The sequence below is a fragment of the Coptis chinensis genome, chromosome 7 (genome assembly GCF_015680905.1).
Source record: "Coptis chinensis isolate HL-2020 chromosome 7, ASM1568090v1, whole genome shotgun sequence".
NCBI classification, from domain to species: Eukaryota; Viridiplantae; Streptophyta; class Magnoliopsida; order Ranunculales; family Ranunculaceae; genus Coptis; species Coptis chinensis.
The window spans coordinates 6,574,251-6,601,832 of NC_141462.1; the positions used below are offsets into that span (position 1 = coordinate 6,574,251).

Genomic DNA, 27,582 nt, shown 5'->3' on the forward strand with positions numbered 1-27,582 from the left:
TTTCTGCCCCACTCTTAGGTTCAAGACTAGTATGTACGTAATACATAACAAGGAAATTACATTACCTGGAGTTTGACTGATTCTCCAAACTTATTCACCGAAGCACATTGTAGTTGAATGCATAGAATTTGTAAGTAGATGTTCATACTGATGGTATGATTGGGGATCAAATTACACATTCACAAATCACAGCTTATCCACTCCTTGGGAAAAACCAGCAAAAGAAAGCACTATCAAGATAACATCGAGTCCAGTAGGGTAGGCCACCTGTGAAATTATTGTACATGGTATATGTGTTATTTTACATCATTCTGCCTTCTCTAGAACTCATCGAGTCCAGTAGGGTAGTTAGGCATTCAATCCAATGAGGTTTTTAGGCTATAAAAATCGTGTCCTTGATGAACTGATTGTATGTTTTTTTCAAAGTTGTACTCGTCTCCATTTCTCTATTTAATTATTTGTTTTTTTTTGTACCAGAAATGACTTTGAATGGAGCTTCCGATGTTCCTGATTCAGTACTATTGGATTCTTCTCCAGTTGAAGCCACAAACGAAGACATACAATTGTTAGAAGCACCGTATGTAGGGATGTCGTTTAACAGTTTCGAGGAAGCGAAGAAATACTACAAAGAGTATGGTCGACAATAGGGATTTGAAACGCGTGTTAGGAGTGCAGTTAAGAGACAGTCACATGTTGACCTACCTTCTAGTGGTCTCTTGGTCTGTTCACGTGAGGGGATCCATAACAAGAAAGAAGATGTGTCTATTGGAGTGTCAGGAACATCAAGAAACACATCGACTGTCAGGTGTGATTGTAGAGCAAGAATGAGATTGATTGGCAAAGAAAAAACTTGACAATATATACACAGTTACATTGGTTGAAAACAACCATAGTCATGGCTTGGTTTCTCCGTACAAGAGGGGTTCAATGAGGTCGAATAAATCTATGCGAAGCGACAAAAGAACCCGAGGAGATTTTTTGATAATGAGGGGTTTACCAAATGGCAAAAGTTGCATCGGTTTTCTCTGGGGATGCAATTGGGCTTACTTCAAAGATGTGTCAAAACTATTCGCCACAAGAAAGAAACCAAAAGAAAATGACGCTGACGGCTGTATTCTTGATTACTTTAAGCAAAAGAGTGCAGAAATTAAAATCCTCAATTCTACTATCTTTGTTCAACTAGATCCAAGTGGTACCGCTAGATTAATTTTTGGATTGAAGGGCGGTCTCGGGTGCAAGCGATTTAATACTTTGGAGACGTTGTATCTTTCGATACAACTTACCAGACTAATATTTATGAAATGCCTTTTGCTCCTTTTACTGGTGTCAACCACCATTTGCAATCCATTCAATTTGGGTGGGCATTATTGCTTGATGAGACTGAGGAAACATTTGTGTGGTTATTTCGGACATGGCTTGCGGCTATGGGTGGTAAGCCCTCCAACTTCGATTCTCACCGATCGGAGACGAGGGGCAATGATCGGGCGATTGCTAAGGTATTCCCCTACACAACATCGTCATTGTTTTTGGCATGTTTCAAATAAATTTTCAGAGAAGTTGGGGCATGTGTACCATAAAAACAACACCTTTGCTACAAAGCTAAATTTCGTTCTTAAATCCTATAGGATAGATGATTTTGAAAGCAAGTGGCATGCACTAATGGTAAAATACGATTTGGTGGAGCATAGTTGGTTGAATGATATGTATGAGTTAAGAAGAAATTGGGTTCGGGTTTATCATTTAGACACCTTCTTTGCTGGAATGAACACAACTGGACGAAGTGAATCAATGAACTCTTATTATGATAACTTTGTTAGTTCGACGACTACTCTCATGCAGTTTGTTCATGGTAACGAAAGAAGTTTGGGATTGATTGCCAAGCATAAAAGAGACTTTGATTACAACACTGAACATAAATGTCGCAATGTGGGTAGAAACGAGTTCCTTTTGAAGCATGCTGGCAAAGTGTACACAATAAATGTTTTTAATAAATTTAAGTCTCAGGTGGAAAATGCAAGAAACTACTACAAAATTGTTGAAGAGGTGGTTGATAGGAACGGAAATGGAACTTATTTCTTGAAATCAAGAAAGCCTCAGAATACCAATGTTTGGAAAGTGAGTTTTGATAGAACAACCCTGGAGGCTGAGTGTGAATGTAAGTATTTCAAGTTTATGGGTATACCTTGCGCTCATCTTTTGAAGATTTTTCTGCGGTATGACGTTGAAGAAATTCCAGCTCACTTTATTTTGAAGAGGTGGACACAAAAGGCAAACACTTACAGGGTCGTGTTTGATGGTGGATTAGTGAACGGTCATGGAAACCAAGAGGCTTTAAGAGTTTCCCATTGCATTAAGGTTGCTACTCAATTGGCATATGATACAGCAACTAATGTTGAGAGTTACACATTTTTCATAGAAAATGAGTGAACTCATCAATCGGAGTTGCCAAGTGCAAGGAAACTCTCATTGAAGGAGCTACTAAAGAAGGAGTTACTAAAGAGGTGGCTTCAACTAACGAGAAGCGCAAAGTTGATGTAGCAGAGGTATTTTCTTATCACTTGTTTTTACCGTGATTAAATTTAATTTTAAGCTTAACCCTTAACCTTTGTTTCACAGGTTTTAATTTTGAACCCCAACATTTCTCAAACAAAGGGGAGAAATAAGAGAATAAAGTCTGGCAGAGAGATAGCCCAAGAAGAAAAGAATGGAAGGTTGTGTAAAACGTGCCAAAAGTTTGTAAAACATGACTCAAGAAATTGTCCGGACAAGATTCAAAACGTAATAACGTGTTATATTTTTTTTTGTAAATTTAATATTGGATACTTGTTGTCAACTTTTAACTTGTATTTTATTTGCAGGCTACTTTTAGCGACCAAAATGACTAATTAGCAATGGGATCACTACAACAGAACAGCACTTTTGTGACGGCTAGGAGGCGTCAGAAATATTTATTGTGACGCCTACAGGGCGTTGGAATTTAGGCGTCTGTGTTGGTGTCAGAAATTTTTGTGACGCCATTATGCCGTCACAATTCACATATTCTTGACCGTCGCGCCGTCACTAAATGTGTATTACTAACGCCTGTATGCCGTCACTAAATGTGCATTACTAACGCCTAGACGCCCGTCACTAAATGTGAATTACTAACGCCTCTACGCCATCACTATTGAACTTTCGAATAAGCTAAAAAAAGCGCTTATAACTTGGCCAAAACAAATTAACTCCGGTCTTTGTCGGTTATCATAAATTTGTCTTTTTTTTTTTTTTAAAATACTTCTTCGCCTTTGTCGAAGGCCACAAATTATTATTTATTTGAAAAAAATAATATTTTGTTTTTGGTTTCCATTCTTATATTTATATTTTTTTTTTTTCTGCATAAATACAACCACATAAACCCCAAACAAGCAATTATACACAAGGAAAATCTTAGTAATAACCATCACCAAAATTTGACTAAGTATATATATCACTAAATAATGAATAACATGTAGATTAAAAGATATAAATGTATGGATATAGCGGAATCTACCAACATACTATTTCAATATAATCCCTATACAACAACTCAATATCACATCCTAAGAAGCAAGAGCATGGGGTCTTTGGCGATTCTCTTGGCGGTCTCGCTCTAAAACATACACACCACGGACCAAGCGGGCATTCTGGATCTTCGGTGATGTGTATTTTCCTTCATAAAAAGAAAAAATTCATTTCAACTAGACCTTAGACAATACAAGCTAAGGAACCACTAAAACAAGCTATTGATTAGTCAATATACACAATTTTCACTAACCGTGCGAAATGCAACATAATATGCTCTTCCACATGCATGATTTCACAAAAAAAATGAAGTTTACTAGCATTTAGACTTTGTTAAGAGTAGAACCTTTTCAAAGACTCCTAAACCTCTGCTTCCAACCACAGGAGAATCAAGCTTCAAGTCATCAACTACATCACAAGAGAATCAAGTTTACTTCTTGTCTAATAAGAGACTATGCACTCTAACCTTCACCTACAGAGAAATTAAACTCAGCTACAACTTCCTTTGAAAAAATATTAATCGTTGTGTCGAAGAAGATGCACCTTTCAATGTTTGTTTACTACAACACTATCCAACTTATAAAGAACAATTATGCTAATTTAAAATTTCTTAAATTATCATTGATCCACGAGAGCGGAAAAAAAAACACCCAACTCTTATCAATAGTACAACATATAAATTATTAGATTATATGTAAAATGTATCCATGAATAACATAAATGATGTGATCTAGTTACCAAGACAACAAGATCGTAAGTATTAAAAAAGTAACGGTTCAATTTCGAACTACTCACCTTTCTTTCAAAGCAAGAATTCTAGAATTAAACAAAATGGGCTATAGTATGCTAAAGACAGAATTCTGACCTTCACTTTCTTGAATACATATCTGAATCCTAACTCTCTAAGCACTTGCTCGCGAATTCTGCAGAGAAGCTACAAAAATCCAGAAAATACAACTTTAGCAACTGAACCTTATACTCCTAAAAGCTACCAAGTTTTACTTAATTGGCCATCTGTGTTTTTTGTTAATGTCATGTTTGGTCAGCCTTGTTTGCATAATTATGTGAATTATTAAGAAAATGCATGATATAAAAAATAAAAGATAAAGACTACGGGCTTAAGTACAAAGTAACCAGTTCAAAGGCAAATGGCATTTGGGGTCCCATAATGTGCAACTTTGGCCAAAAAAGCAAGAGAGTGTGGTACAAAGTTAGTTTTGAGAAAAGGAAGGTGAACTAACCACATGGGGATCTTGGATTTGAGTCAAAGATGAATCGTGAATGATATGATGGACATAATTGGAACAATGAATGCATATGATCCGCCAATCACAGTAGGTAATCTAGTTCCAAATAGTGTCTGCAACAGTGTATTAACTCCTCCAACAAAGAGCAAAGTCTGTATCACTCTCACCTTGTCACCCTGTCAAAGAAGATCCATCAACAAACCCACTCTTGAAGTCCAAAAACAAAGAGGTTTTCTTAAAAATGAAAAAAGAAGAAGAAAAAAGGTGGTAAATGAGCAACTTTTGCTCTGTTCCCCCTGTTCATTGGTTCATGTTTATCCACAAGTCCAAGTAACTAGTAATTAGAGAGAGCATTGAGAAATGAGTTTGAACTTTATACTCACATCTGATCCTCCCATTAATGGGACTAGAATGGTGGGAATCATTACTGCAGTTCCTAGAGCTAAAATATAGTGTTGAAAGCCAAGTGCTATTGCTTCCCCTGCAGAAAAAACAGGACAGAAAAATGTAAAAATTGGTGAAGTAAAAAATGAATGAAGTAAAGAAGAGAGTTGAAGTGATAGCTGTATACACTAACCCCATGAAGGATTGGAGTCAATACAATATTCAAAGCCTTGTAATTGGTCCATTGGTAAGTGAGTTATCTCTTCTGGTTTTGGACCTTCCATGGCTAATATACTTCAAATGAGTACCTCTCAAATCACTCCTACAAGTATCGATATTGAAACTAAATAGATCACATCAAAATGTCTGGTTAACAATCTCTTCTGAAGTTGCTGCGCTAAAAGAACGGCATCAATCTGCAAGAATTGGACTTATTTTAGCCCTAACAGTCCCATATAAAACAGCAAAGGTAAGAGATTTCATTGAACTAAATAACAGCTAAATATATACACCTGTTCACTTGTGTTGACATTTTTACTAACAAACGCCAGTTCTAGTGTTAGCAAGGCCAGGTTGAAATCATCTGGTGGACAGCATTCTTCATAAATACATTAGGAGCACAGACTGTGTTTTGTATAGTAAGATTTATTGATGCCATAGAAATGCATACAATAATATAGACCAAAGCCATAGACCCTTACCCCACTAGCAAGAAGCTAAAGAAGGCTATGCATAGAAATTGTATAGGGACAGGTATAGGCGGTGGAATTTAACACCAGTACAGACCTCACCTTATGCTAAACAATATTAGTACTTATATAATAAGGACATACCTGACAGGACCATCTTCAGACCTTAAACGAAATACAACTAGAAATCTTGATCCCTCCTCGTAGCCTCGGATCTCCGTCTTCAGGAATCTCCTAGCTCCATTCTGCTTCCTCAAAACCACAAAAAAGGTATCCTCTTTCATAATTTCAAAAGGAATACACCATTCTGTATCACCCAATCGGACCTACACACATCGATCACACATTCAAAAATATTTATGTGTAATTTCAATAGGTTCATTGTTGCTCTCCACGGACGTACTTCGAGACATGAGAAATCAGGAACGTAAATCACAGTTTCTTTCTCAGACAAGTAGCAAGTAATAAAAAACTTCCGCTAAGCAACACGCACGCACATAATTGAACCACATTACCACAATGACGTGAAGATGAGAATGCTTACCATTTTATTAAGATCCTCGGGGCTTGGTAAAAACATTGCTTGGAAAAGCATGCTGTAGAGAAACTGTCGATTAAAGGAAGCATTCGAGTATGAATTATAAATGATCCCACATCTATGTACAACATAAATTCTGCAATTACAGTTCTCAAAATAGTTATCTGTAGGAGAGGGGGAGAGAAAGAGGAAAATAAAGAGAAGCTGTATCGGTTATCAATTTAAATTTAGAGAAGTAGAGAGCACAAACCTGATTGGAATCCTTGTATCCAGCTCCATTCATGGCCATCAGTTGAGGATTAATTGTTCTCCTAAGTGCATCTGATGGGTTTTCAGTTCCAGACATACCCACTTGAACCAACCCCTGCTGAGATGGATGTAACTGGGTGGGAACCATATTCATCTCTGGTGAAAAAGGATACAAGGATTGACCACCCCGTGACTGATGAATCTGTGATTCATTATTTGTAACAATATTGTATGAGAAAGATGGTCCAGTTGCCTGAGCCTGAAAAGGAAGTTGGGGTTGTATGGCAGCATTAGACCCAGTAGCCTGTAAAAGAGCAGACTCATCAGCATTAATTTCAAAAACTAGAAAAGAGGTGGAAACTGACATGTGTAGATGAAGCTTCCTGGGAGATTGCCGAGGCGGTTAGAGCCTTGGGAACCATGCCGTAAGAGAAAGAAGGTGGAGGCACCACAACTTGAACTGAATCACTCGCATTACTACTTGGACTCTTTAAAGTCTGGGAACCCTCAGCACCAGTTGGGGATGTAATGGTTGCAGGTGATCCTGAAACTCCTGGTGACGACATCATTTACCTGTAAAGCGTAAAGTAAACAATTGATTATAAATTTCGACACCAACAACTTACCATGGCGTGCAATTGAATTTTAATGCTGATTGCATTTACCGAGTTTAAGTACATGTATGAAAACAGACGATAAAATTACTAAGAGACAGAAAGAGAGACGAAGAAAAGAGTATATATATGAGAACTGAACAGATGTAAAGCATGCGTGCGTACGAAAGGGGGGGGGGGAGTTTATTAGGTTTTCGTTTTCGTGTTTTTTTTCATCAAATTCACTAGAATTAAGAATCCAAGATGAAAAGAATTCATTTTAAACTGAAATGGAGCTGATATATCGAAACTTTTTCTAAACTGAATCAGAGATCTATTTGAAACTTACAATTGCAGATCTACATATATATAATTAAAATGATAAATGGAAGGAGAAATTATACCTTTGCGTGCGTGAGATCTGAGACGAGAATTGGGAATCGGGATTTTAAGATGAAGGGAAAAAAAAACGGAGCGAGAGAGAAATTTTATTACGTTTGTTGGCTCGTTACTGTTTGAAAGGCAACCTTTTGCTTGTTGCTTATTACTGTCAGAAAACTTACAAATCTCGCAAATGGAGAAGAAGATGAAGAACACTTTTGACGGAAGAGGTGAGATCGATAAAACTTTGTAACAAATTTACGAGAGCTGCCCTTTGAAGTTGCGTGACCTAACACGTGCCTGATTTCTGACGCCATTTGGCCATCAGTATGTTTTAGAATAAATGCCAGAATTAAATTATGTAAATTTCGATATTTTTGTGACGATAATTATCAATTTCTGACGTCAAAATGCCGTCACAAAATTTCTGACACCAATATGGCGTCACAATTAGAAAATGCCCAGTGTCACAAATATGCTGTTATGGTGTAGTGGATGAGATATTGAATTTTGATAGCTGTGGTGTTGAACTTTGATAGGGGTGTGCTGATTTTTTCGCATGGAGAGGATGCCGAACAATAATAAGTGTTGTTATTGGTTTTTTTTTTAGTGCTGAATCATTCAATTATTTTTGGTCATTTGAAACAATGTGGTAGACAAAGTGTGTTGTTGGTCAAGACAACTGCGTTTCTCGCAGTGGAGATATTCCTGAGCATTATGAACTGATTTATTAATTTGAAGGGCTCCTGTTTATTGTTCTAAAGTATTCTTTTAATTGTTGTCACAAGAATCATCACGTTACGACCGTATACGAACCTAGAGAGTGGGCCAGAGGTCAATTGCTATTATTTCGAGTTGACACAAGTGTACATACCACACCTGGCCGAGTTTGGGTGTCATTTTATGTTTAACCGAGTTGTTCTCTGGATAGGTAGCGAGACGGGAGAAAATCCGTTCTCTGGCGGTATGACCTTCACCAAATAAACATGGAGATCGCGATGGCGTGAGAAAATACAAAGGCGAAACCATGGTTTATAGCGCGTATTTTTAAAAAGACATATTTAATTATTTATTATTTAATTTAATTAATTATTTTCAAAATTAAATTGGGATTGGACTCGGGATACGTGGGCACAGTTTTGGGCCAGAAATGTGTTGGGCTTGGGTTTGGACCCAAGTATATAAACACATTTTTCTAGAAAATAGGGTTCTGGAGAATAGAATATATTAAAATGGAGGCGAGCTTAAAAAGCTAGATTTACGGAGGGTGGAGCCGACGTTGGACTGACTCTGAGGGATTAAATCGAGTCGTTCATACAGGTGAGTAGCTATTTTGCTATTTCACGGATTTATAGTTTTCCTGTATCGGAGTATCGAATAAGGTTTTAGACCTATTAATCTTTCATTAGTTATCTTTGTTGTGTTGGACTTCGTGCCATCCGTTGTATTAAACTTTGTTATATATCGGTTTTTATTAAAATGTTGAACTGTGATACTCTGAGTTTAAAAGCGTCGAACTTTGGAACTGTGCCTTAAAAGCTGTCGAAGCTCTGTAAAAGCTTGCGGTTCGTTAATGGCGGTACACCAATATCGTTTTTGTATTACATTGATTGTTGTGTGGTTTGGTTTGTTAAATTGTGATTTGGGTCGTGGGTGGTCTTGATGAAGCTCTCTCAAGATTAATGGCGGCGACCGAAAAATCGCCCGGTTATATTAAAGTTTATTGTTTGGGTTTTGGTTGGGGATTGGATGTTGGGTTATTAGTAATGAGATTAGGAGGATTGATGGAGGAGATGAGGGATCTTGAGAGTGTGGTGTCTTTGTCGAGTGGAAATTTGGAGGCACCATTAATGGCGACCAAGAAATCGCCGATAATGGTTTATGTGACTATGATGGTTGTTGGTTTTCGTTTTGATGGGTTGAGATTTGGTTGTGAGGGGTGTGTTTGAGGGTAGTGAGGAGGCGTGAATCTTTGTTGGAAGGTTGAGGCCCGCATTAATGGCGCGTGAAAAATTTCCTAGATCTAGTTTTTGTGATTGTTTGGATTGTAGGATTTGGGATTTTTGGTTTTGTAAATGTTATGTGGTTTTCCTTCTCTTCATTTTCGGTTTGATGAAGTGAAGAATGGTGGCCCGGCGGTTTTGGGTGGTTTCTTTGGTAGTCTTTGGATCTGTTGGAGGGAGAAGACAGAGAACGCGATCCGGTGCTCCCGGGCGCCTCTATTTTCTCACACTGTTAGTCATTGGGCCTTGGGCGGTTTTTCATTTTGGGCTATTTTGGTTGTTTTGTTGGGCGGTTTCTAATATTAATCTATGGGCTGTTTAATTTGATCTTGGGACGGTTTAATTAAAGTCTAGTTTGGGCCCGGTTTAACTTAAGTTTTGGGACCGGTTCTAATATTAGTCTATGGCCCGTTTCATTTGTATTTTTAGACCGAACCCCTTTAACTGTTTTGGGCCAGTTTTCTAATATTGCTTGGGACCAGTCCATAGGACTTAAAAATAGATCTACATGGGTCTTTCACTGTTTAGACTTCCGGGTGCTAAGGTTTGGGCTCCGCCTGTTGGGTCCGAACCATTACCTTTTGGTCATGAGCCCATGAGCCATGCACCTTTGACCTTAGCCATGAACCATGGTTATGACCACGAACCCGCAACCGAACCGGAAAACGAATTTGTTTGACTTTGACAATGATAATGATTTGACCCGACCATGGCGTGTTGATTTTGACGTTGACCATGATGTGTTGACTTTGACCATGATGGGTTGACTTTGATTTTGATCATGATGTGTTGACTTTGACCATGATGGGTTGACTTTGATTTTGACCATGATGTGTTGACTTTGACCATGATGTGTTGACTTTGACTTTGACCATGATGTGTTGACTTTGGCTTTGACCATGATGTGTTGACTTTGACCATGATGGGTTGACTTTGATTTTGACCATGATGTGTTGACTTTGACCATGATGTGTTGACTTTGACTTTGACCATGATGTGTTGACTTTGGCTTTGACCGTCGACCGTTGACTTTGACATTTGACCGTTGACTGTGAATGTTGACTTTTCTAGTTTTTCACATATTGGACTATATGGATAAATATAGAAATAAAATGTTGTCGATATTATATAACTTGGTTTGTCATTATCTAATTTAGATTTGACGTGAGTAGTGTATAAAATATATATATATATATATATATATATTGGGCTTTGATTAATGGATTTGTGGATTTTTTATTTGTGATCGTTTTATGTGTATATTATATGGACACATATAATAATAAAAAATCTTTGTGGAAGCTAGTATATATGTGGTTGTCAATATCTAAGAAAGATTTGACCTTGATGTTATGTATTTTTGACACGTGACGATATTGAGATGTTAGGAGATATTATATTCCTAATACGTTATAATAAAATGTATGCGATCGTTGAAGCATTGTGATATAATATAATATGTTGAGATAGTTATATTACTACTGCAATATCATGGAAAAATGTATATACACTCCATTATTTTATATGTGAGATGCTAATATAGTATTGGTGAATATTTGCCTTTCTGGGGTGTGGGTGTAGTCAATAATATATTGTACGTGAAAGAATGAAAATGGTTATGAGGTAACCGAGATATTTCTATGTATTGTGGCTTAGTGCAATAAGGTAATTGACACACTTGCGTGGTATAGTAGAAATGCTTATGAGTCATAAACGCATTTGACACTGAATAAATTACGAACGAAAATCCTAGAACGACTACCACAACTCATGAGATTTGCCTTGTGTGGGCTTATGTGATATGATTGACCCATGTGTTGGGTGTATATATAAGATGTGATTGACCCATGTGTTGGGCAATCGTAGCGAATAGTGGCTTGATATATTCCGTTAAAAAATAGAACGATGATCGCAATATTTTATGCCGAATAGTGGCGGTGCTTACATAGATTTGGCTTCCGTGTGAGGATTTACGGTGTGCGGCATCCCGCTTTCGGTGGTTACGCCGGAGTGGCTCATTATGTAAAGGGAGGCATGTGGATGTACATGTTAAGTTTGGGTTCGCGATTGTGGTAGCCGGGAAACTAGGTAAAGACATAGATCTGACGCGTGATTTTAGGGACACGCAAAGAAAGCTTTAAATAATCTAATTATGGTAATATGTTTGGTTGGTTATTTGTTTAGTTATAATCTAAGACGCCTCGATGGAGGAACTACATGCCTTATTTATTATTGTGTATAGTTTGTTGTGTGGTTAGTGGGAAGTTAAGGCGCCTCAGTGGAGGAACTACCTGCCTTAATTATTGTGCTTAAGGATAATATATTAGTCGTTGAAAGTTAAAAGCCTCGGTGGAGGAACTAAGCGCCTTGTGGATTATTATATATATCGTGATATTATTATATGTTGTTTTGAGGGCTACTCACCAAAGATTGTTTATAATCTTGACCGATTTGCATGTTTGCTTATCGGGTGTGTTCATTAAATGAACATAGTTGATAAGTCTTGACAGTTTAGTGATGAAGAAGATTGGTTGCTGCTTGTGGTTTGCGTTAGCATTGCATCTCAGGTTGTGTTTTGTTTTCCCTTGAGGTGATATAGATTTTCAGTTGAGATAATATTATTTGCATTTTCAGTTGTAAATTGTTTTATAATGAAGAGGACTTTGTTTAAGTTAAAATTTTTTATTGGTTTTAATTATCCGCATATTTTAAACTGTTTATGGGTTCTTGGAAGTTGAGAGTGCGTCACACCTCGGAGATCGAAGGGTCGGGGACAAATAATGTTTTTCCGAATTCTGTCGAAATTCGGGGTGTGACAATGGTCATGTAAATAAATAAAATTTTAACATTACTCATGTACCTTAAGGCATTGAGGGTTAAAAGAGGGATATAGAGAATGAATGCAGATTTTAGTTTCCTTTTCAATCCCTAGACATCCATTGTTCCTTCGACATATAAGTATTTACGTGAGCCTTTTGATGTTTTTGATTGTTTTGTCTTTTTTCGCATAAAAAGTTTAAGCCGGTGGTACAAAAAGTTGTTTGAGTAGGATATAAGGTCCTCTGCTTGATTATTATGGGCTACTATATTTACGGGTGTGTAACATTTCAGTCTTAAGACTTAATTTTGTGAAGACACCGACAATATCCCCATCTCATGATATGCCTTTTATGACTCCTTTTCTCACTGGTTCGTGTTAACGACCACTTTATTTTCATAGAGAGCTATGACAATGTATTTGAAGGTGACAACAGTCTAATCAACACGATATCGATTACCTCACTACCTCACAATAGTTTGGTTTCTTCTTGACGCTTACACAAAAGGAACATGACCTCCTCGTTTGGTTTAATCCTGCGAATGGACCGAACGATCCGAACTCATTCGGTTCTTCAGTTTGTGAATACCCCATGCACCTCTCTATCAAAACTTCAAAAGGTTCAAGGGAATTCCTTCCCATAATGGCCATAAGCAATTATGATTTGCTTTCGTTGCAAGGATGAAAATTCGATTAATGGTATGGAAAACTCAATCCTTGGGAGGTCTACAAGAACCACCACATTATACGCCCCGACTCAACCTTCCCGCGACACGGAGCATTCCATCCACCGGGTCGACTAGACATTATTTTGTACTACCTCTCAACCTCGACTTTTCTCAGATTACATCTCACCCGTGATGTTTCATAACAAAGATTCTAGCAATCGATTATTTGGTCCAAGCGGACCATAGAATCTTAACCCTAATTCACACAAACACAACCTTCATTATCTATCTTCTTACAAATTCTCACTCGAAGGATACCGTGGTCTTTCGGCAATATTACATCTCGGTGAGCTTAGATTTGTCCGATAACTACATTTACGGTCCAATACCGAAAAGCTTTGCAAATTTAACAAACCTTCGACTACTCGACCTTATGTACAATGAAATGAGTGGTTCGGTTCCTAATGTCATTCTTGACCTTCCGGTTATTGATACATTTCTTGTATGGAACAACTACTTCTCGGACCACTTCATGCCCGGAAAGAACTTCGGCGAAATATGTAGATGTTTCTACCAATGGTTTCACCGAGAGTATTCCGCTAGATATTTGTGCGGGGTATGCTGATCAAGCCGATACTCTTCTCCAATAATTTCACGGATGGCCTATCTCCATCTCTCACCAATTCGTTCTTCTCTTATTCGTGCATGACTAGAAGACAATTCATTTTCTCGTGAAATCTCATTAAAATTCAGCCTTCTTCAAGATATTACATATGTGGACTTGTCTAGAAATATATTTGACGCGATTCGGGGAGATATATTACAAGCTTCAAAGCTTGAGTAATGCGTTAATGTCTCGATAATCAATATTTAGGAGGCGTGATTCCAAATGAAATATGGTCTATGCCTCGACTTCAAAATTTCTCGGCATCCTCCCTCGTGGCATATCGTTATCTGCCACCATTCACGCCCCCAAATCTATTGAAGTTATTGAACTGGACATGAATAGTTTATCAGGAACTGTACCAGAAAGTGTTGCAAAATGCAAGGCTCTTGAAAGGATGAGCTTAGCAAGCAATAGGTAGAATCTCCAAACTAATCAGACTCGAGAAGAAGAAGAACGAGAGAAGAACGAGTTCTTTTTTGGGGGAAAAAGCTACGATGGAAAAAAGGGGTTTTTTCTTTAGCAAAACAAAATGACATTTTTGCCCTTTTTCAATTCTTTCAATTTATTTGTTTGGTTTTTTAGAAATAGATCTGGACGTCAGATTCTATTTGATCTGATGGTTGGTTAGGTATGTCAAGATAGTATGTTAGAATAGTATGTCGACGTAGCCGGCCCGTATATATATATATATACATTAATAATTAGATAAATAAATGAAATGAAATAATAACTTAATAAATAAGACTTACCGGTATAATCCAAACAAAGCCGCACAAATTGCCTTTAGCGGTTTTCGTCTCAACTGCGAGGTCTAACCAACGGTAAAGGTATGCCAAGATGGATTGACCCCAGTCATAATCCCACATCCTCTCTACGTCTGAGACAGCGGCCATCCACCCGATACGTAAATAACTATCAGCATATCCAAATAATACCGCACCAACAAAGTAGAAGATGAAGGCACGTACATATTCGTGGATTGACTCCTCGCCAATATGATAGTCTTTCGGCTTCTCCTTGAGTCTATTCAAATATCTCGAAATAAACCAACTCATATTTATAGCTCCTCCCTTAAACTGCTCAGCCGATAATCTCAAAAACCCGTCTTCCTCATCATCTTCAACCAAATCAAAACCTTCAAAGAAACTCATCACCGTAGTAAAACCCTCTAAATTTTCATAAAAAGGAACGGCATCTCCATAATCAATTGGGATACCCGTGAGCATTGTGAAATCAAGAGGGGTAATCCCAAGCTCACCCCATGGGAAATAGAATGTGTGGGTAGTTTGCCACCACCGCTCAACTATCCCAAACAACAACGCTTGATTATTTTGTCCCAAATTAGAATTCAAAAAGTTTTCAAATGGTGTGGCGGCTATAATGTTCGTAACCATGACAAAATTAGGATCCGTTTTTAATTTCATACAATGCCACCACGACACAACATTTGAAAGTGCACAACACACTTTCCATAGGTGTACTTCCTACATTCAACCAACACGCAATACGATATAATTACAACTAATTTTTTTTTAAAACAATGCGACAAATTCAAACTAATTACACAACAACAAACTTGATATAAACTAACATAAATAATAATAATTAACATAAAAAAATCTAAAACTTACTTGAGACTCCGCCACTCGATTTGCTACGTGTCGGACCGATGTTGACGCTAATGGTGGGTGTTCCTCGATTTCACAACGCGGTGGAAAATTGAACCCAAGTTCAATTTCGTCCTCCTCGCCCACATTTTACTTTCTTGACGACGATCCTTTTTGCCCATTTTTTTTGGATATTTTGACATTTCCAAACCATCGGGAATGCTCTTCATGTGGTGAGGTTGGTGGGGATGCATTGGGGTGGAGCACTGTTCGCGTCTGTTCATAACAAGTCATCAGACATGATATTATATTCCGTCTGGTTATAAAATACCAGACGGGATGTTACATTCCGTCTCAATCAAAAACCTCCAGACGGAATCTAACATCCCATTCGAGATATTTTATTCACTTTTGCATTGCACAACTTCACCTTGTTTTTCACCGTTTTGGTGAAAAGAGGGTAAATAAGTGCTGAGGTGGCAGTGATAAGGGGGGGGGATTATATTCACTTGCATTGCAAATGCTCTAAGAGCATTCCCAATGCAGGGGATTTCAAGGGGTTTGTGACTATAGTCGCCAGCTTTTGGGAAAAAGCCGCTTCTGCAATCTGAGGTGATTATTTGGTGAATATTTTGCCAAGTTGATTTCAAGGTGAAACTCATCACCGAGATAGTGGTTGACTTGTTAACTTCGGACGGGATGTTGGATTCCGTCTCGTGTGTTTTTTTAAAAAAAAAAATGGGTTTTTTTTTCGGACGGGATGTTGGATTCGGTCTCGCATGATTTTTCGACTTTTTTTCGGTTTTTTTTTTAAAATTTCAAACGGGTTTACGTCCAGACGGAATCCAACATCCCGTCCGAGATATTTTTTCACCTTTGCATTGCACAGCTTCACCTTGTTTTTCACCAAAACCGTGAAAAGAGGGAGAATAACTGCCTACGTGGAGGTGATAAGGGGGGGATTATTTTGACTTGCATTGGGAATGCTCGTATGGCGCAAGTTCTAAGTGGTAACTGGTAAGAGACAAAAAAGAAAAAGAAAAAGGCGGCATGTGCTCATGAGAAACAAAACAAAAGGGATTGCTGATGTCATGTGATGTGTGATGTACTTGATGTACAAATTTGACTCGTTTAATGCAACAGTACTAAAAAAGCAACAATACCAAAAAAGCAAATAGAAAACCCAATAGTACTTGTGCTCCTATTTATCTTGTATTTATCCACCCATATATAAACCCAAACAGAAACCATCTTGTATCTATTAAAAAAAAATAGAAAGAAAAATACGAGATAAACGACCGGTTTAATGAAGCAACTTCAAGAGTTAAATGATCGGTTTAATGAAGCAAACACAGAATTACTTCTTTGCATGGTATGTCTTGATCCTTGTAAGTCGTTTGTTGCTTTCGATAAGCAAAAATTGATCTATTTTGCTCGACTTTATCCCGATGATTTTTCAGAGATAGATCAGATGGAATTAGCGAATCAGTTTGAGAATTATATTATTGATGTGCGTTCCGATACTAAGTTTGGTAAAGTAAACGGAATTAGCGGCCTAACCAAAATAATGGTTGAGACAAAAAAAGACATTGTGTACCCACTTGCATATTTGTTGATTAAGTTGGCGCTGATTTTACCTGTTGCTACTGCTACCACTATTAAAAAAATGACATATTATGACGCTTGTTTTTTATATATCTTGACGGCTACCACTTAAAAGCCGTCAAGATAGGTGTTTTACTAATATTTTTATGACGGCTATTGCAACATTATGTCGTGTATGACATAAGCGACAAGAAAATATAATAAATTTATGACGGCTATTGCAACATTATGTCGTGATATGACACAAGCCGTCGAAAATATAATAAATTTATGACCGGTATTTGCAACATTATGTCTTGATGACACAAAGCGGCGTCGAAAATATAATAAATTTATGACGGCTGTTACAACATTATGTCGTGTATTTATACCTGGCAAAGAAAAATATAATAAATTTATGACGGCTGTTGCAACATTATGTCGTGTATAAGACAAATGTCTGAAATTAGCAATAGAATAAATGGTGAACATTCTCACAATTTTTTGGACACCAGCTGGGTTGGACCATTTTCACTTTCACTTAAACCGTCAACAACTTAACAAAGAAAAATGGCATTCAATTAGGGTATGGTAGCCGTTGGGTATATTCCAATCTCACTCCAAATCCAGACAGTCAGATTGTATTAGCAATGTACGGTTAAATTATTATTTCCACGCCTTCTAGAAATCCGAAAAGGATATTTTCGGTAGAATGATTCGGTTGAGAAAATTAAAACTTACGAGACAAGAGAAAAACCCAAAACCTTTCTTCTCCAATGACCAGACCCTTCTCTATCCTTCCTCAACGCCGCACAGTGAAAGTCGCAGTTTCTACCACAAAGAAGGTTGACCCAAAGGCGCTGGCCTTGAAGGCTGCCAAGGCAGTGAAATCAGGTGCGTCAACTCTAAAGAAGAAAGCCAAGAAGATCCGTACCTCGGTTACCTTTCATCGTCCAAAGACTTTGAAAAAGGCGAGAGACCCCAAGTACCCTCGTATCAGTGCAACCCCGAGGAACAAGCTCGACCACTATCAGATTTTGAAGTATCTGCTCACGACTGAATCTGCAATGAAGAAGATCGAGGACAATAACACACTGGTGTTCATTGTTGATATTCGTACAGTTATTTGAAGTATCCCAATCAGGAATCAAAGACGATTCTCAAGGAGAGGTTCAGGAGCTTCAATATCGCCTTTGAGGAGGTTTACAAGAGCCAGACAGGGTGGTTGATCCTTGATCCTCAGTTGAGGGAAGATCTCCGCATCTCTGTGTCACTTAAAGTAGTCCAGGCATACCGAACGTTCTTGGGAAGACATGCCAGTCAGCTGGATAGTGAACGGCATATTGAAAGGTATATCAAGTACACTGCCGATGATTTGCAAAATTACCTCTTGGATTTCTTTGAAGGGTCCCAAAGATCATTACACAATTCTCGTAGGAGGTGAAGTACCAGAAGGTATTGAGCTCTGCTATTGTTTTATTTTGTTGTTATTTTATTATATCATATCAGACTGGTGCAGTTTCTATTAAACTTTTCCAATGTCTTGCTTGTTGTTGCAAGTTAAGTCCAAGAACCTGGACCATGGAATTGTAGAAAGTTGTTATTGAGAATCTAATATGATTGTGACATCGTCTGTAATATTATTAGGCCAAATAAAATTGTCTAAATTTTAGTACTGGTGAGAATGAAATTTGATCTAAGTTCGTTGTTCAAGTAGATGGGTTCGATCTGCTTATTACTTGGTTTTCATCTCTGTTGAATCATGAATGATGCATGATTAAGTTGCATTCGACTTTTAGCCCCTCAATTCTACTAGTCGGTCTTATAGCTTTCCTATGAACAAACTTATATGCAACTTGTCCAGAAAGAAGAAGTGAAGTATAATACAACAACCGTATTACTCAAAGTCTGAAACAGAGTCCAGGTTTGCATATGTGAAGGCAAAATTCATTTCATTGTACACATTCTGCTGTTGCTTACAAGTAATATATATTGTGAATAGGAGAGCTTCCCTCTTATTGCATTGTGGGTCTTGATAGAATCCTAGAACAATTGTGGTTAAAAAGTCCTCTTACATCTGTAGGAACTTATTCTTACTTCAGTGCCCCTTTAAATCCTTAAGATTAATATGGACAATTTGCATATTGGATAAGTATCGCCATTGTTATCGGTGATTGACCAACTTCAAATTTTTTCAGTGACTTTGATGTGTAAACCATTTGGAAATAATATCCCGGGAGTCTTAACGACTTCGCCTCCCTTGATTTTTGTCCACCTGAGTAAATTTCATAAGATCAAAATACAGCAGAGTTTTTGTGCACATATTTACTGAAGACACTTGAACTAATATTTAATTACCTGTATTTTGTGACCAAGAAGTGGAGAACAACTGACATTTGCAACTTTGCAAATTCTGCACCCGCACATAATCTCATTCCTCCACCAAAAGCCATGAAATTCTTAGAAGCTGTATTTGATCCTTGTCCCTGTATTTTGGTACGGAATAATGATTATTAAATACAGAGAAATTAATTAAAACGAATCCTGTCTTAAGGTACTTTGATAAAAGCTAGGAAGGCTAGATGTATAAACCACATACCTTCCATCGCCATGGGTTGAAGGCAAGGGTGTCCTCATACTTTTCAGGGTTAAGGTGAAGGGCTGGAGGGCAAACCATGATTGTCCAGCCAGCTGGAATTGTATATCCTGTGAAATGAGAAAATTGATCCGATTATATAATACTTGGTTATGATCGATTTTTATTTTTTTATTTTTTTCGATAGATGTTATGAACGAATTTGATATGTGCTGTACTGTGTTCCCTAGGAGCTCGATGGTATCTTGAGGCAAGATGTTTAGATTAAATATAAGCTGCTTCGAACCTTACCGTCTATTTGTATATCTCTTGTAGCTCTTCTGAAAACCAAGGGGGCTATGTTGCCGAGTCTAAGTGTTTCATCAATAACCTGCAATACAGAAGAATATGAATCTTTTTTAAAACCAGGCCGTGTTGGATTACATTAATTTGAATACGAAGGTGTGAAAATTGCTACACTAACGTGAGAAGTGAATGTCATAGACTTGTATTCATTCCACGTCAGTGGAGAATCCACATTTTCTCTCTTCTTGAGAATCTCATCATGCTCATCCTAAAATAAACCAAAAACCAAAAACCAAAAACGAAATTAGAGCAAGACACTATCAATCAAAATACTACAAAAGAGTGCGTAGAGTGAGAGGATGATTTGAGCGAACCGTTAAATCCTTCAACACTGAAGGGTGTTCTGAAAGAAACTTAATTGCTAAAGTTATAGCCAAGGAAACTGTCTCAAAGCTGGCAAAAAGAACTGTGAAGACAAAGTAAGCAGCACTTTCTACATTGAAAAGGGGATCGTCTTTCTTCATCTCTTCAATGACAACATCAAGAAAATCGCCATGCTTCTTATCGGAGTAAAATCTTTCCTTCACCATCTCCTTGAGTATTCTTATAGCCCTCTTTTGATCCTGTACATGGTTTAGACTTTAGAGTCTATATTATATGGCATCTTAATTAATTTACTTAAATTGAATGGATCATAACTCATTAGTTATTTCACAGTTAATAACTTTGTATACTTGGCATTAATTACCTTGAGACATTTATTGTAAACAGTCCCAGGGATGTCCAATGGAAATGAGATGAGGCCTTTAAGAAAGCTAGTGAATTTGTCCTTCAAATTCTCCGAATACTTGGACGGATCATAACTCATTAGTTTCATCGAACCCAAACCAAATGACATCTGTATGTAATTTGGAATATTTGTTAAAGTCCAAAAAGAACATATAGAACACAACCTCGCATTTTTATGAGATTGAGAACAGATTATGGAGCTGCGTTTACCGTTGTAGCGACTTCTTTCACTTCTACCGATTCCTGTTCAGCCCAAATGGATAGGTTTTCACGCGCCATATTTTCCATGTCAGAGAGAAGCTTCTCTTTTTGCTTCTCGGGACCAAAATGATCCATAATCATGTTCCTAAGGTACTTGTGAATAGCACCAGTATTGCTCGTCAAGCTTTGCTGTCCAATTAGTTTCATAAATGAATCCAGGTACCACAATTCAACTGAGTTTCCTTCTTGTTGAAAGATGAAATGGCTAAATTCAGGATCAGTCGAGACTACCACTGGCCAACCTACCAAATTAGTCTTAAAAAGTGGCCCGTATCTGAAAATCATGAAACCGAAGGTGTTACATACATCTATCGATAAGAAAATATAGAAGCTTGCATGCATTATGTAGTCTCGTCTGTTATATAATGTGCATTACTAGCTACATATATTAAATCTATTACCTTGTCATCCTTTCTTTGATAAAAGGATGAATATCGAAAGTGGTCTGAGATTTGAAAAACTGAATGGTTTCTCCAAGTAATGGCAGTCCCATTGAACCAGGAGGGAGTTTTCCATTGCAGATGGGATTCTTCCACTTATAGGCATAATTGGTCATCCATACAATAACTAATGCTAAAACAACCAATGCAAGTGACCACATCTCTTCGTATGTTTTAAGTCTGAAGTAAAGAAGAGATAGTTAGCTGTGATACATTTCAGGAAGAAGGGGAGTTCCTTATATATACAACCATATGCTGCATGGGATGTTCAATCTAGTAGGTTGTGTTTGGTTCAAGGAAAGTGAAGGAAAAGAAAGTATTTTCTTGGAAAGTAGAATCTCTTGGCTGTTTGGGAGAACAGAAAAATGGAAAACACATTTTTCATCTTGGTCAAAATGAGTAAATTCTTTAAAAAGGAAGTTGCTTTCCTTATTGACAGCAGAGAGAGAAAGCCTGTCCATGAAGATTCAGAAAACAATTTTTTAAAATATTGACAATAGTATATTTTTTTCAAACAAAATATAAAGATTATGTTAGTAAAAAAAAATTATAATTCCATTGGGCAAAATGGTCCACATAACTTATATTAAGCATTTAGTAACCAAAAACAAACAAACAAAATTTTAGAGTTTAGCATTCAGATGGTAGGTTTATTTAGCATTCAACGTATTCAGAGGCTCGAAAAAACAAACAACCCCTAAGACTCAAGACTTGTCGTTATTAATGGGATTATAATGGATGCAAACATGTGTTTTAACGCTAAGGATGTGTTTGCTCTTCTTAGATAGCCTATAATCCTTATTCCAAAGTTCGGCCCTTTCATTCTAACTCCTAATTATCAAATTCGACATTTTTGAGTTAACCCTCCATAAGTATGTAGGCGTTTTGAGTTGAATTTTGAGATTGGATTATTTTTTTTTCTTTTTTAGCTGTAGGATTTTTGGGGGTTTATTTCAAAACGCTACACACTTATTGTTTTGGCTGTTACTGTTGTTAAATTATGATGAGGTGTTGTTATGGGCTTATTGCCCTACCTCCTACAATATTAAACTATAAGCTTCAAAGATTCAGTACGTTTATGTTTCAGAATGATTTGCTTAGGAAATTTGTTGAAATTAAACCAAGTCTTTACTTGGTATATTTGACTTTGTTTAATTCAAACTTGTTTCAAAGTTATGAAATAACTTTACTTTCAGTTACCAAAAAAAACTTTACTTTGGAAAATTGCAAGACTTGAGGTACGGCGAACCTCAAATAGTGCTGAGAGTAACAAGCAACCGTACTTCAATGTGTCAGAGGAAACTTGTCTCAATGTGCCCCTCTCTCATTTTTTGTCTGTGGTTTGTACTATATCTGTTCATTTAAATCCTAATTGCAACTAGTAATTTAGTTTGGGTGGGTGGCTTTGGACATATCCAACACTCCCGTACTCCAACTTTAAAATAAACAAATAAAATGATTTTAGATACATTTTTTTTCCTAAATTACCCTTCTTTTTTATTGGGCGTACCCAAAATATTTATTTAGTAAAATAAATCATTTACTCTACGTAATTTAGTTGTAAAAGAAAAAGACCGCATTTTTTTTTCCTCCTCCAATAACCTCTTATTCTTTTATATCATCAATAAACATGCAAACACTCACTTTTGATTTGAATAAATCATACCAAAGTAATAAGGATGAATACCAACTGAATGAGGATGAAATAAAAAATTCAAAATCAAATTTTGACGAATGGGAAAATGCAGAAAACTATTATACTTTGGATTAATACAATGAACAGATACAAACACCAAACAAAAATGTGAAGGTCTATTCTAATTTAATCAACTGAATTCCGTTAAGTTGTTAATGTTCAAACTAACTTTCTATTCCTATCTAAACGAAAAACAGCTGGTTACCAAAAACAAAAAAAATAAAAAACAGCTGACAAAGACTAATTGGTTAGAATTTTTGGATTTGTCTTCGACTTCTAACGGATGTATCATAGACTGAAAACCAATAAGAGTGACAAAACATCTATATTTTACACTATTAAGTTGAAAATACAATAGTCATTTGCTTCTTAGCCGCTTGATTGGTACCTACAAGGTTACGAATACACATTCATTCCTTGCTGTTTTCTTGCATGGAGCTGTGAATTGATACCCGAGTCATTTAGGATAGGATATGTGGTTAGTGATATGAGTTTTGTTACAATCTAACTTGCAGGGAATGAGAAAAGCTTAGGTTGGCAAGTAGATGAACATGTGAAGAAAATTTTAGATTTATTTCAAGTCTGTAATATAAATAATGAGTCCAATTCCGAGTTCTTTTGGATAAGCCGTAACACCAATGGAGATGCCCATGAACTCGCCAAGTGGGCGACCCATATGCGAGAATTGGACCTCCTCCAAATTGGGTTTTGAGTGCAGAACTCCTCTTATGAGATTTTAAATATATGGAAAGAAGTGGTTTATCGAAAAAAAAAAAAAAAAAAAAAAAAAGATATGAGTTTTGTTACAATCTAACTTATTGCTTTTTGTGAACATGGCCGCTCTCTTTGTCAGGATCAAATGTTTACTTGTCAAGGTCCTAAAATTATGCTATGTAATAGAATCCAACCCCGATGCGTTCAGGGGAATCGGTGGCGACTTCAAGCTTCAGTGGATGATACCATGTCAGTTATCTCAGGATCATTTTGGCTTAAAGGCAGGACTGCAGGAGTGACTCTACCAACGATGTTCTAGTCTAGCAAATTGAGCCATGTTTGAGAGTAATATATAGAAGACAATACTGAACTAGTAATTATCCAAAAAAAGAAAAAGAAAAATGAAGCCAACACTCGAAATCACAAAAATGAGCATTAGATAACACAAAATTTACAAAAGGATTGTCCTCTACTCCACTCCAAAGACCATATATACTTTAAGAAACTATTTCTTGTTGTAGCTGTTTCATTTCTAAGGGTGTGTTTGTTATGATGGAAAGGAAAGGAAACACTATGGAAAGGAAAGGAAAATAAGAGTGGCCCACCTTTTCCATAGTTTTTAAGGCGTTTGTTTACCCATGGAAAGGAAATGGGCTTTTCCATATGGAAACAAATGGAAAAGGTTTTGTGTCTTTAAATTAACCCCTGAAATTTTTGTGGAAAGGAAAGGAAAGGAAATAGATAAATAGGAACTTACTACTAATACACTCCACCTCAACAATACAATTATTCCTTTTCCATAGCTTTTTGCAAACAAACATGATTATTCCTTTCCCTAGTTTTTCTTTCCTTTCCCCCATTACCAAACACATACCATTTAAAATTATTTCCTTTCCATTCCATTCCATTCCATTCCATAGTGGACCACCCATTTTATTTCCTTTCCTTTCCATGAGTTAAAATTTAACAAACACACACTAATTCTCTCAAAAAGGCAAAAAGCTATAATTATTGAACAATCATCTAAAGAGCATTTTTAGCTCTTCAATCCTAACTGACCGAACTTCTCCGTTAGTTAGAGCTCTTGCTATCATTCTCTCTTTCCTTGCCTGAACTTCTTGCATGCGCTCTTCCACCGTGTCCTGCATCCCATGAGTATGCATGATATCTATTAGATTTTGCCTCAAAAAATAAAACATGACTTTTGGGAGGTAGGGAACATGACTAGTATTCCGTGTGTAATTTACTTGCATGACTAACACAGAGACGTAGAAATGTAAGATATTGAGAACCATAAATGTTACCTTGAAAATGAATCTTCTAACACGAACAACTCGCTTCTGTCCAATACGATGGATTCGCATAATGGCTTGTTCCTCTACAGCAGGATTCCACCATGGATTCTATTTCAGGAAAAGGATTTAGAAACCTAGATAAACATGGAAAATTAAAATAAAATTGAAAAAAAAAAGGTAAAAATTCTAATGACGATTATAGATGCAAAATAAAATGGGAAGACTGAATGCATATTTTACAGTTTACCATTAGAAAGATATTAGAGGCTGCAGTCAAATTCAAGCCGACACCACCCGCATTCAGTGACATCAATAAGACCTGAAACAATAAATTTTAAATAAAATATTGAATATCTATCAAAAAATTCTTTATGAGAAAAAAAAAATGCTAAAACAGAGATAGGAGCATTACCATCTTCTCTTTGCTATCACTGAACTCCTTCAAAACATACTCCCTATTCTTCTGATCAGATTGAACCTGTTCCGTGTCAAATGGTTAGTAAGCTTAACTTTAACAAGCTGGACACATATGACTGGCTGCAAACAGCAAAGAAATCTAAAACTGGAATTAAACAATGTAAATTGGGCACTCACCTTGGATCTCTTGAAGAGGGCCTCATAGAAGTCCCGCTTAGCTTCAGATTGCTTACACTCAATGACTTGAACGTCAGTTGGAGGCAGAAGAAGTATGGGCCTATGGTTCATCATACAAATTGAAACATAAAATGCTGAAAATCGTGAGAATCTGATAAATTATTGTAAGCGAAGACAATTAAAGGGAAAAATAACAGAAACCCACCTTCAAACAACCATTCATCATTCACCAAAATGACTACACCTAATTCATACAACAGACTCAATTCCTTTTTGCAAGGCTCAAAAGGAGGTTTTTTTTTTTTTCCATTGGGTAGAAGATATAGCAAAGAAGAATGTGAAAAGAAACTTTCCCTAAAAAAAAAAAAACATGGGTACAGAATAGACGTGTCGTTATTTTGTTTTTCTTTTCTTTTAATTTTTCTACCCTTATATAAAATGGCTAAATCTATGGTGTGCAGGTCGTATGGTATGCTGTCAAATCTGGGCCACTCATACTAAGGGGTGCCTGTGTATTGCATGGCAAAAGTACTGATCCAAAGGCCCACATTGCCTGCGCACCATACATCTCACGCACTGAAGACATGCTCATATAAAATACCCTAAAAATATATGGGAGATATTATTGGATTTAGTCAGTTATTGGAGTATGACAAAAATTTATGTTAGTTATGGGGTATGGGAGTATTTCGATGGGTGTGTCCAAGATCACCCTTTGGTTATGTGGTCCTGAAAACACTTTTATCAATATTTTGTAGATACTAATAATTGCAATTATGACACTTTTGTTCCTCTCGTCTCCGTTCTAAAAAGAGAAGAGTTCGGTTCCTCTATAACCGGGTACAGAGATAAATCTTTGTAACCGTGTTATTGCACCGTTGGATCGTCTCGAAATATACACATTTGCTTCGAAATTCAGACCTCGACCTCGACATCTGTGTGTTATGTATCTCGGCACAGATCCAACGGTGCAATAATATGGTTACAGAGATTCATCTATGTACCCGGTTATAGAGGAACCGGACTCAAAAAAGAAAAGATAGAACTGACACACATGGCCAGTACAAAAAAAAACATTCTAATGGTTGGTGAAATAAAATAACGAGTCAAATTCTCTTTCTTTCTCCTCTTTTCTCTCTCTCCACCAGTCCAATCACAGCCGATTTCAGATGTTTTTTTTGTACTGGGCCATGTTGAGATGTTTTTTTTGTGTTGGGCCATATAGTGCATGGACCAAAATATCGCCGATATATCCGATATATCGCCGATATATATCGGTATTTTGGTACACCGATATCGATATTTCCGACATATATCCACCGAATATAGAACCCTTTTTTCCTCGATATATATCGGAATTTCCGATATGAAACTTTATATCGCCGATATAATCGATATTTCCGATATAATCGATATATATCGGTTGACTTTTTGACCATTTTAAAATATAAATCCGATATTTCCAATATATTTCCGATATATATCCGATATTTCCGATATTATATTTCGATATATCCGATATTTCCGATATTTTAAATAGTTTGGACTGGTTACCAAAAAAAATAGATATATCCGAAATATCCGATATATCCGATATATATCGGTTTTTGGGTACACCGATATATTGATCGATATCGATATTTTGGGCCTTGATATAGTGTAGTCGCCCTCAATGAAAACAAGGTGATCTCTCTTTGTCCCTTCTCAAAAAACCAGAGCTCATTTTTTGAATTGATAGATACTTGGAATGATTTGCATATTATTCAAAGTACAAACAAATTTTGATCGCCAATGACTAAGAAACTAATTTTTGTTTTGGCGTTTTTTCAGTCAAGTATTGAGCAAAATTTTAAGCAACCTTCTTAATATTGCAAGAGAGACGTAATTAAAATGTGACACAAAGAATTCTTTCAGGCGAGTATTTGGCCGCCAAATAAAGAATTC

At 36.8% G+C, this 27,582-nt stretch overlaps 3 protein-coding genes and 1 long non-coding RNA gene across 9 annotated transcripts; 1 reads left to right on the forward strand and 3 right to left on the reverse strand.

The window, feature by feature from the left end:
* Positions 1–1,301: 1,301 nt before the first annotated feature.
* LOC147485609 (protein FAR1-RELATED SEQUENCE 5-like) lies at positions 1,302–2,427 on the forward strand. The gene is made up of 2 exons (XM_086573561.1): positions 1,302–1,431; positions 1,553–2,427. The coding sequence occupies exons 1-2, from the start codon at positions 1,302–1,304 to the stop codon at positions 2,425–2,427; spliced, it is 1,005 nt and encodes a 334-aa protein (XP_086429687.1).
* Positions 2,428–3,872: 1,445 nt separating this feature from the next.
* On the reverse strand, positions 3,873–7,905 carry LOC147485610 (uncharacterized). 6 transcript variants are annotated; one of them, XM_086571411.1, is made up of 11 exons: positions 7,645–7,903; positions 7,013–7,220; positions 6,649–6,951; positions 6,405–6,467; positions 6,005–6,186; positions 5,684–5,754; positions 5,365–5,587; positions 5,171–5,268; positions 4,782–4,963; positions 4,406–4,474; positions 3,873–3,948 (listed from the first exon to the last, which is right to left on the reverse strand). In XM_086571411.1, exons 2-6 carry the CDS (start codon positions 7,214–7,216, stop codon positions 5,751–5,753), a joined length of 756 nt encoding a protein of 251 aa, XP_086427537.1. In that variant the 5' UTR covers positions 7,217–7,220; positions 7,645–7,903; the 3' UTR covers positions 3,873–3,948; positions 4,406–4,474; positions 4,782–4,963; positions 5,171–5,268; positions 5,365–5,587; positions 5,684–5,750. The 6 variants fall into 6 exon arrangements, with proteins under 6 accessions (XP_086427537.1, XP_086427536.1, XP_086427538.1 ...); XM_086571410.1 differs by having other exon boundaries at positions 5,684–5,795; XM_086571412.1 differs by lacking the exon at positions 5,684–5,754 and having other exon boundaries at positions 6,649–6,906; positions 7,645–7,905.
* Positions 7,906–17,871: 9,966 nt separating this feature from the next.
* LOC147485611 (cytochrome P450 87A3-like) lies at positions 17,872–21,559 on the reverse strand. Its single transcript, XM_086573155.1, has 9 exons — positions 21,301–21,559; positions 20,849–21,173; positions 20,598–20,747; positions 20,224–20,472; positions 20,028–20,117; positions 19,856–19,934; positions 19,568–19,674; positions 19,327–19,454; positions 17,872–19,243 (listed from the first exon to the last, which is right to left on the reverse strand). The coding sequence occupies exons 1-9, from the start codon at positions 21,498–21,500 to the stop codon at positions 19,153–19,155; spliced, it is 1,419 nt and encodes a 472-aa protein (XP_086429281.1). The 5' UTR covers positions 21,501–21,559; the 3' UTR covers positions 17,872–19,152.
* Positions 21,560–24,754: 3,195 nt separating this feature from the next.
* LOC147485612 (uncharacterized) lies at positions 24,755–25,985 on the reverse strand. The gene is made up of 6 exons (XR_015202182.1): positions 25,844–25,985; positions 25,639–25,738; positions 25,457–25,522; positions 25,292–25,363; positions 25,054–25,152; positions 24,755–24,891 (listed from the first exon to the last, which is right to left on the reverse strand). It is a non-coding gene; the product is annotated as an uncharacterized LOC147485612 (long non-coding RNA).
* Positions 25,986–27,582: the final 1,597 nt, after the last annotated feature.

Excerpts from the sequence above, each read along its gene's own strand:
- LOC147485610 (XM_086571407.1), bottom strand. The coding sequence starts at position 7,216 with ATGATGTCGTCACCAGGAGTTTCAGGATCACCTGCAACCATTACATCC. Across the intron at positions 6,952-7,012 it reads AGGAAGCTTCATCTACACAT|GCTACTGGGTCTAATGCTGC; the intron begins GTCAGTTTCCAC and ends GCTCTTTTACAG. Across the intron at positions 6,468-6,648 it reads GATACAAGGATTCCAATCAG|TTTCTCTACAGCATGCTTTT; the intron begins GTTTGTGCTCTC and ends TTTAATCGACAG.
- LOC147485611 (XM_086573155.1), bottom strand. The coding sequence starts at position 21,500 with ATGTGGTCACTTGCATTGGTTGTTTTAGCATTAGTTATTGTATGGATG. Across the intron at positions 20,748-20,848 it reads TGAAAGAAGTCGCTACAACG|ATGTCATTTGGTTTGGGTTC; the intron begins GTAAACGCAGCT and ends AATTACATACAG. Across the intron at positions 19,935-20,027 it reads CTATGACATTCACTTCTCAC|GTTATTGATGAAACACTTAG; the intron begins GTTAGTGTAGCA and ends TCTGTATTGCAG.
- LOC147485609 (XM_086573561.1), top strand. The coding sequence starts at position 1,302 with ATGCCTTTTGCTCCTTTTACTGGTGTCAACCACCATTTGCAATCCATT. Across the intron at positions 1,432-1,552 it reads ATGGCTTGCGGCTATGGGTG|AGAAGTTGGGGCATGTGTAC; the intron begins GTAAGCCCTCCA and ends ATAAATTTTCAG.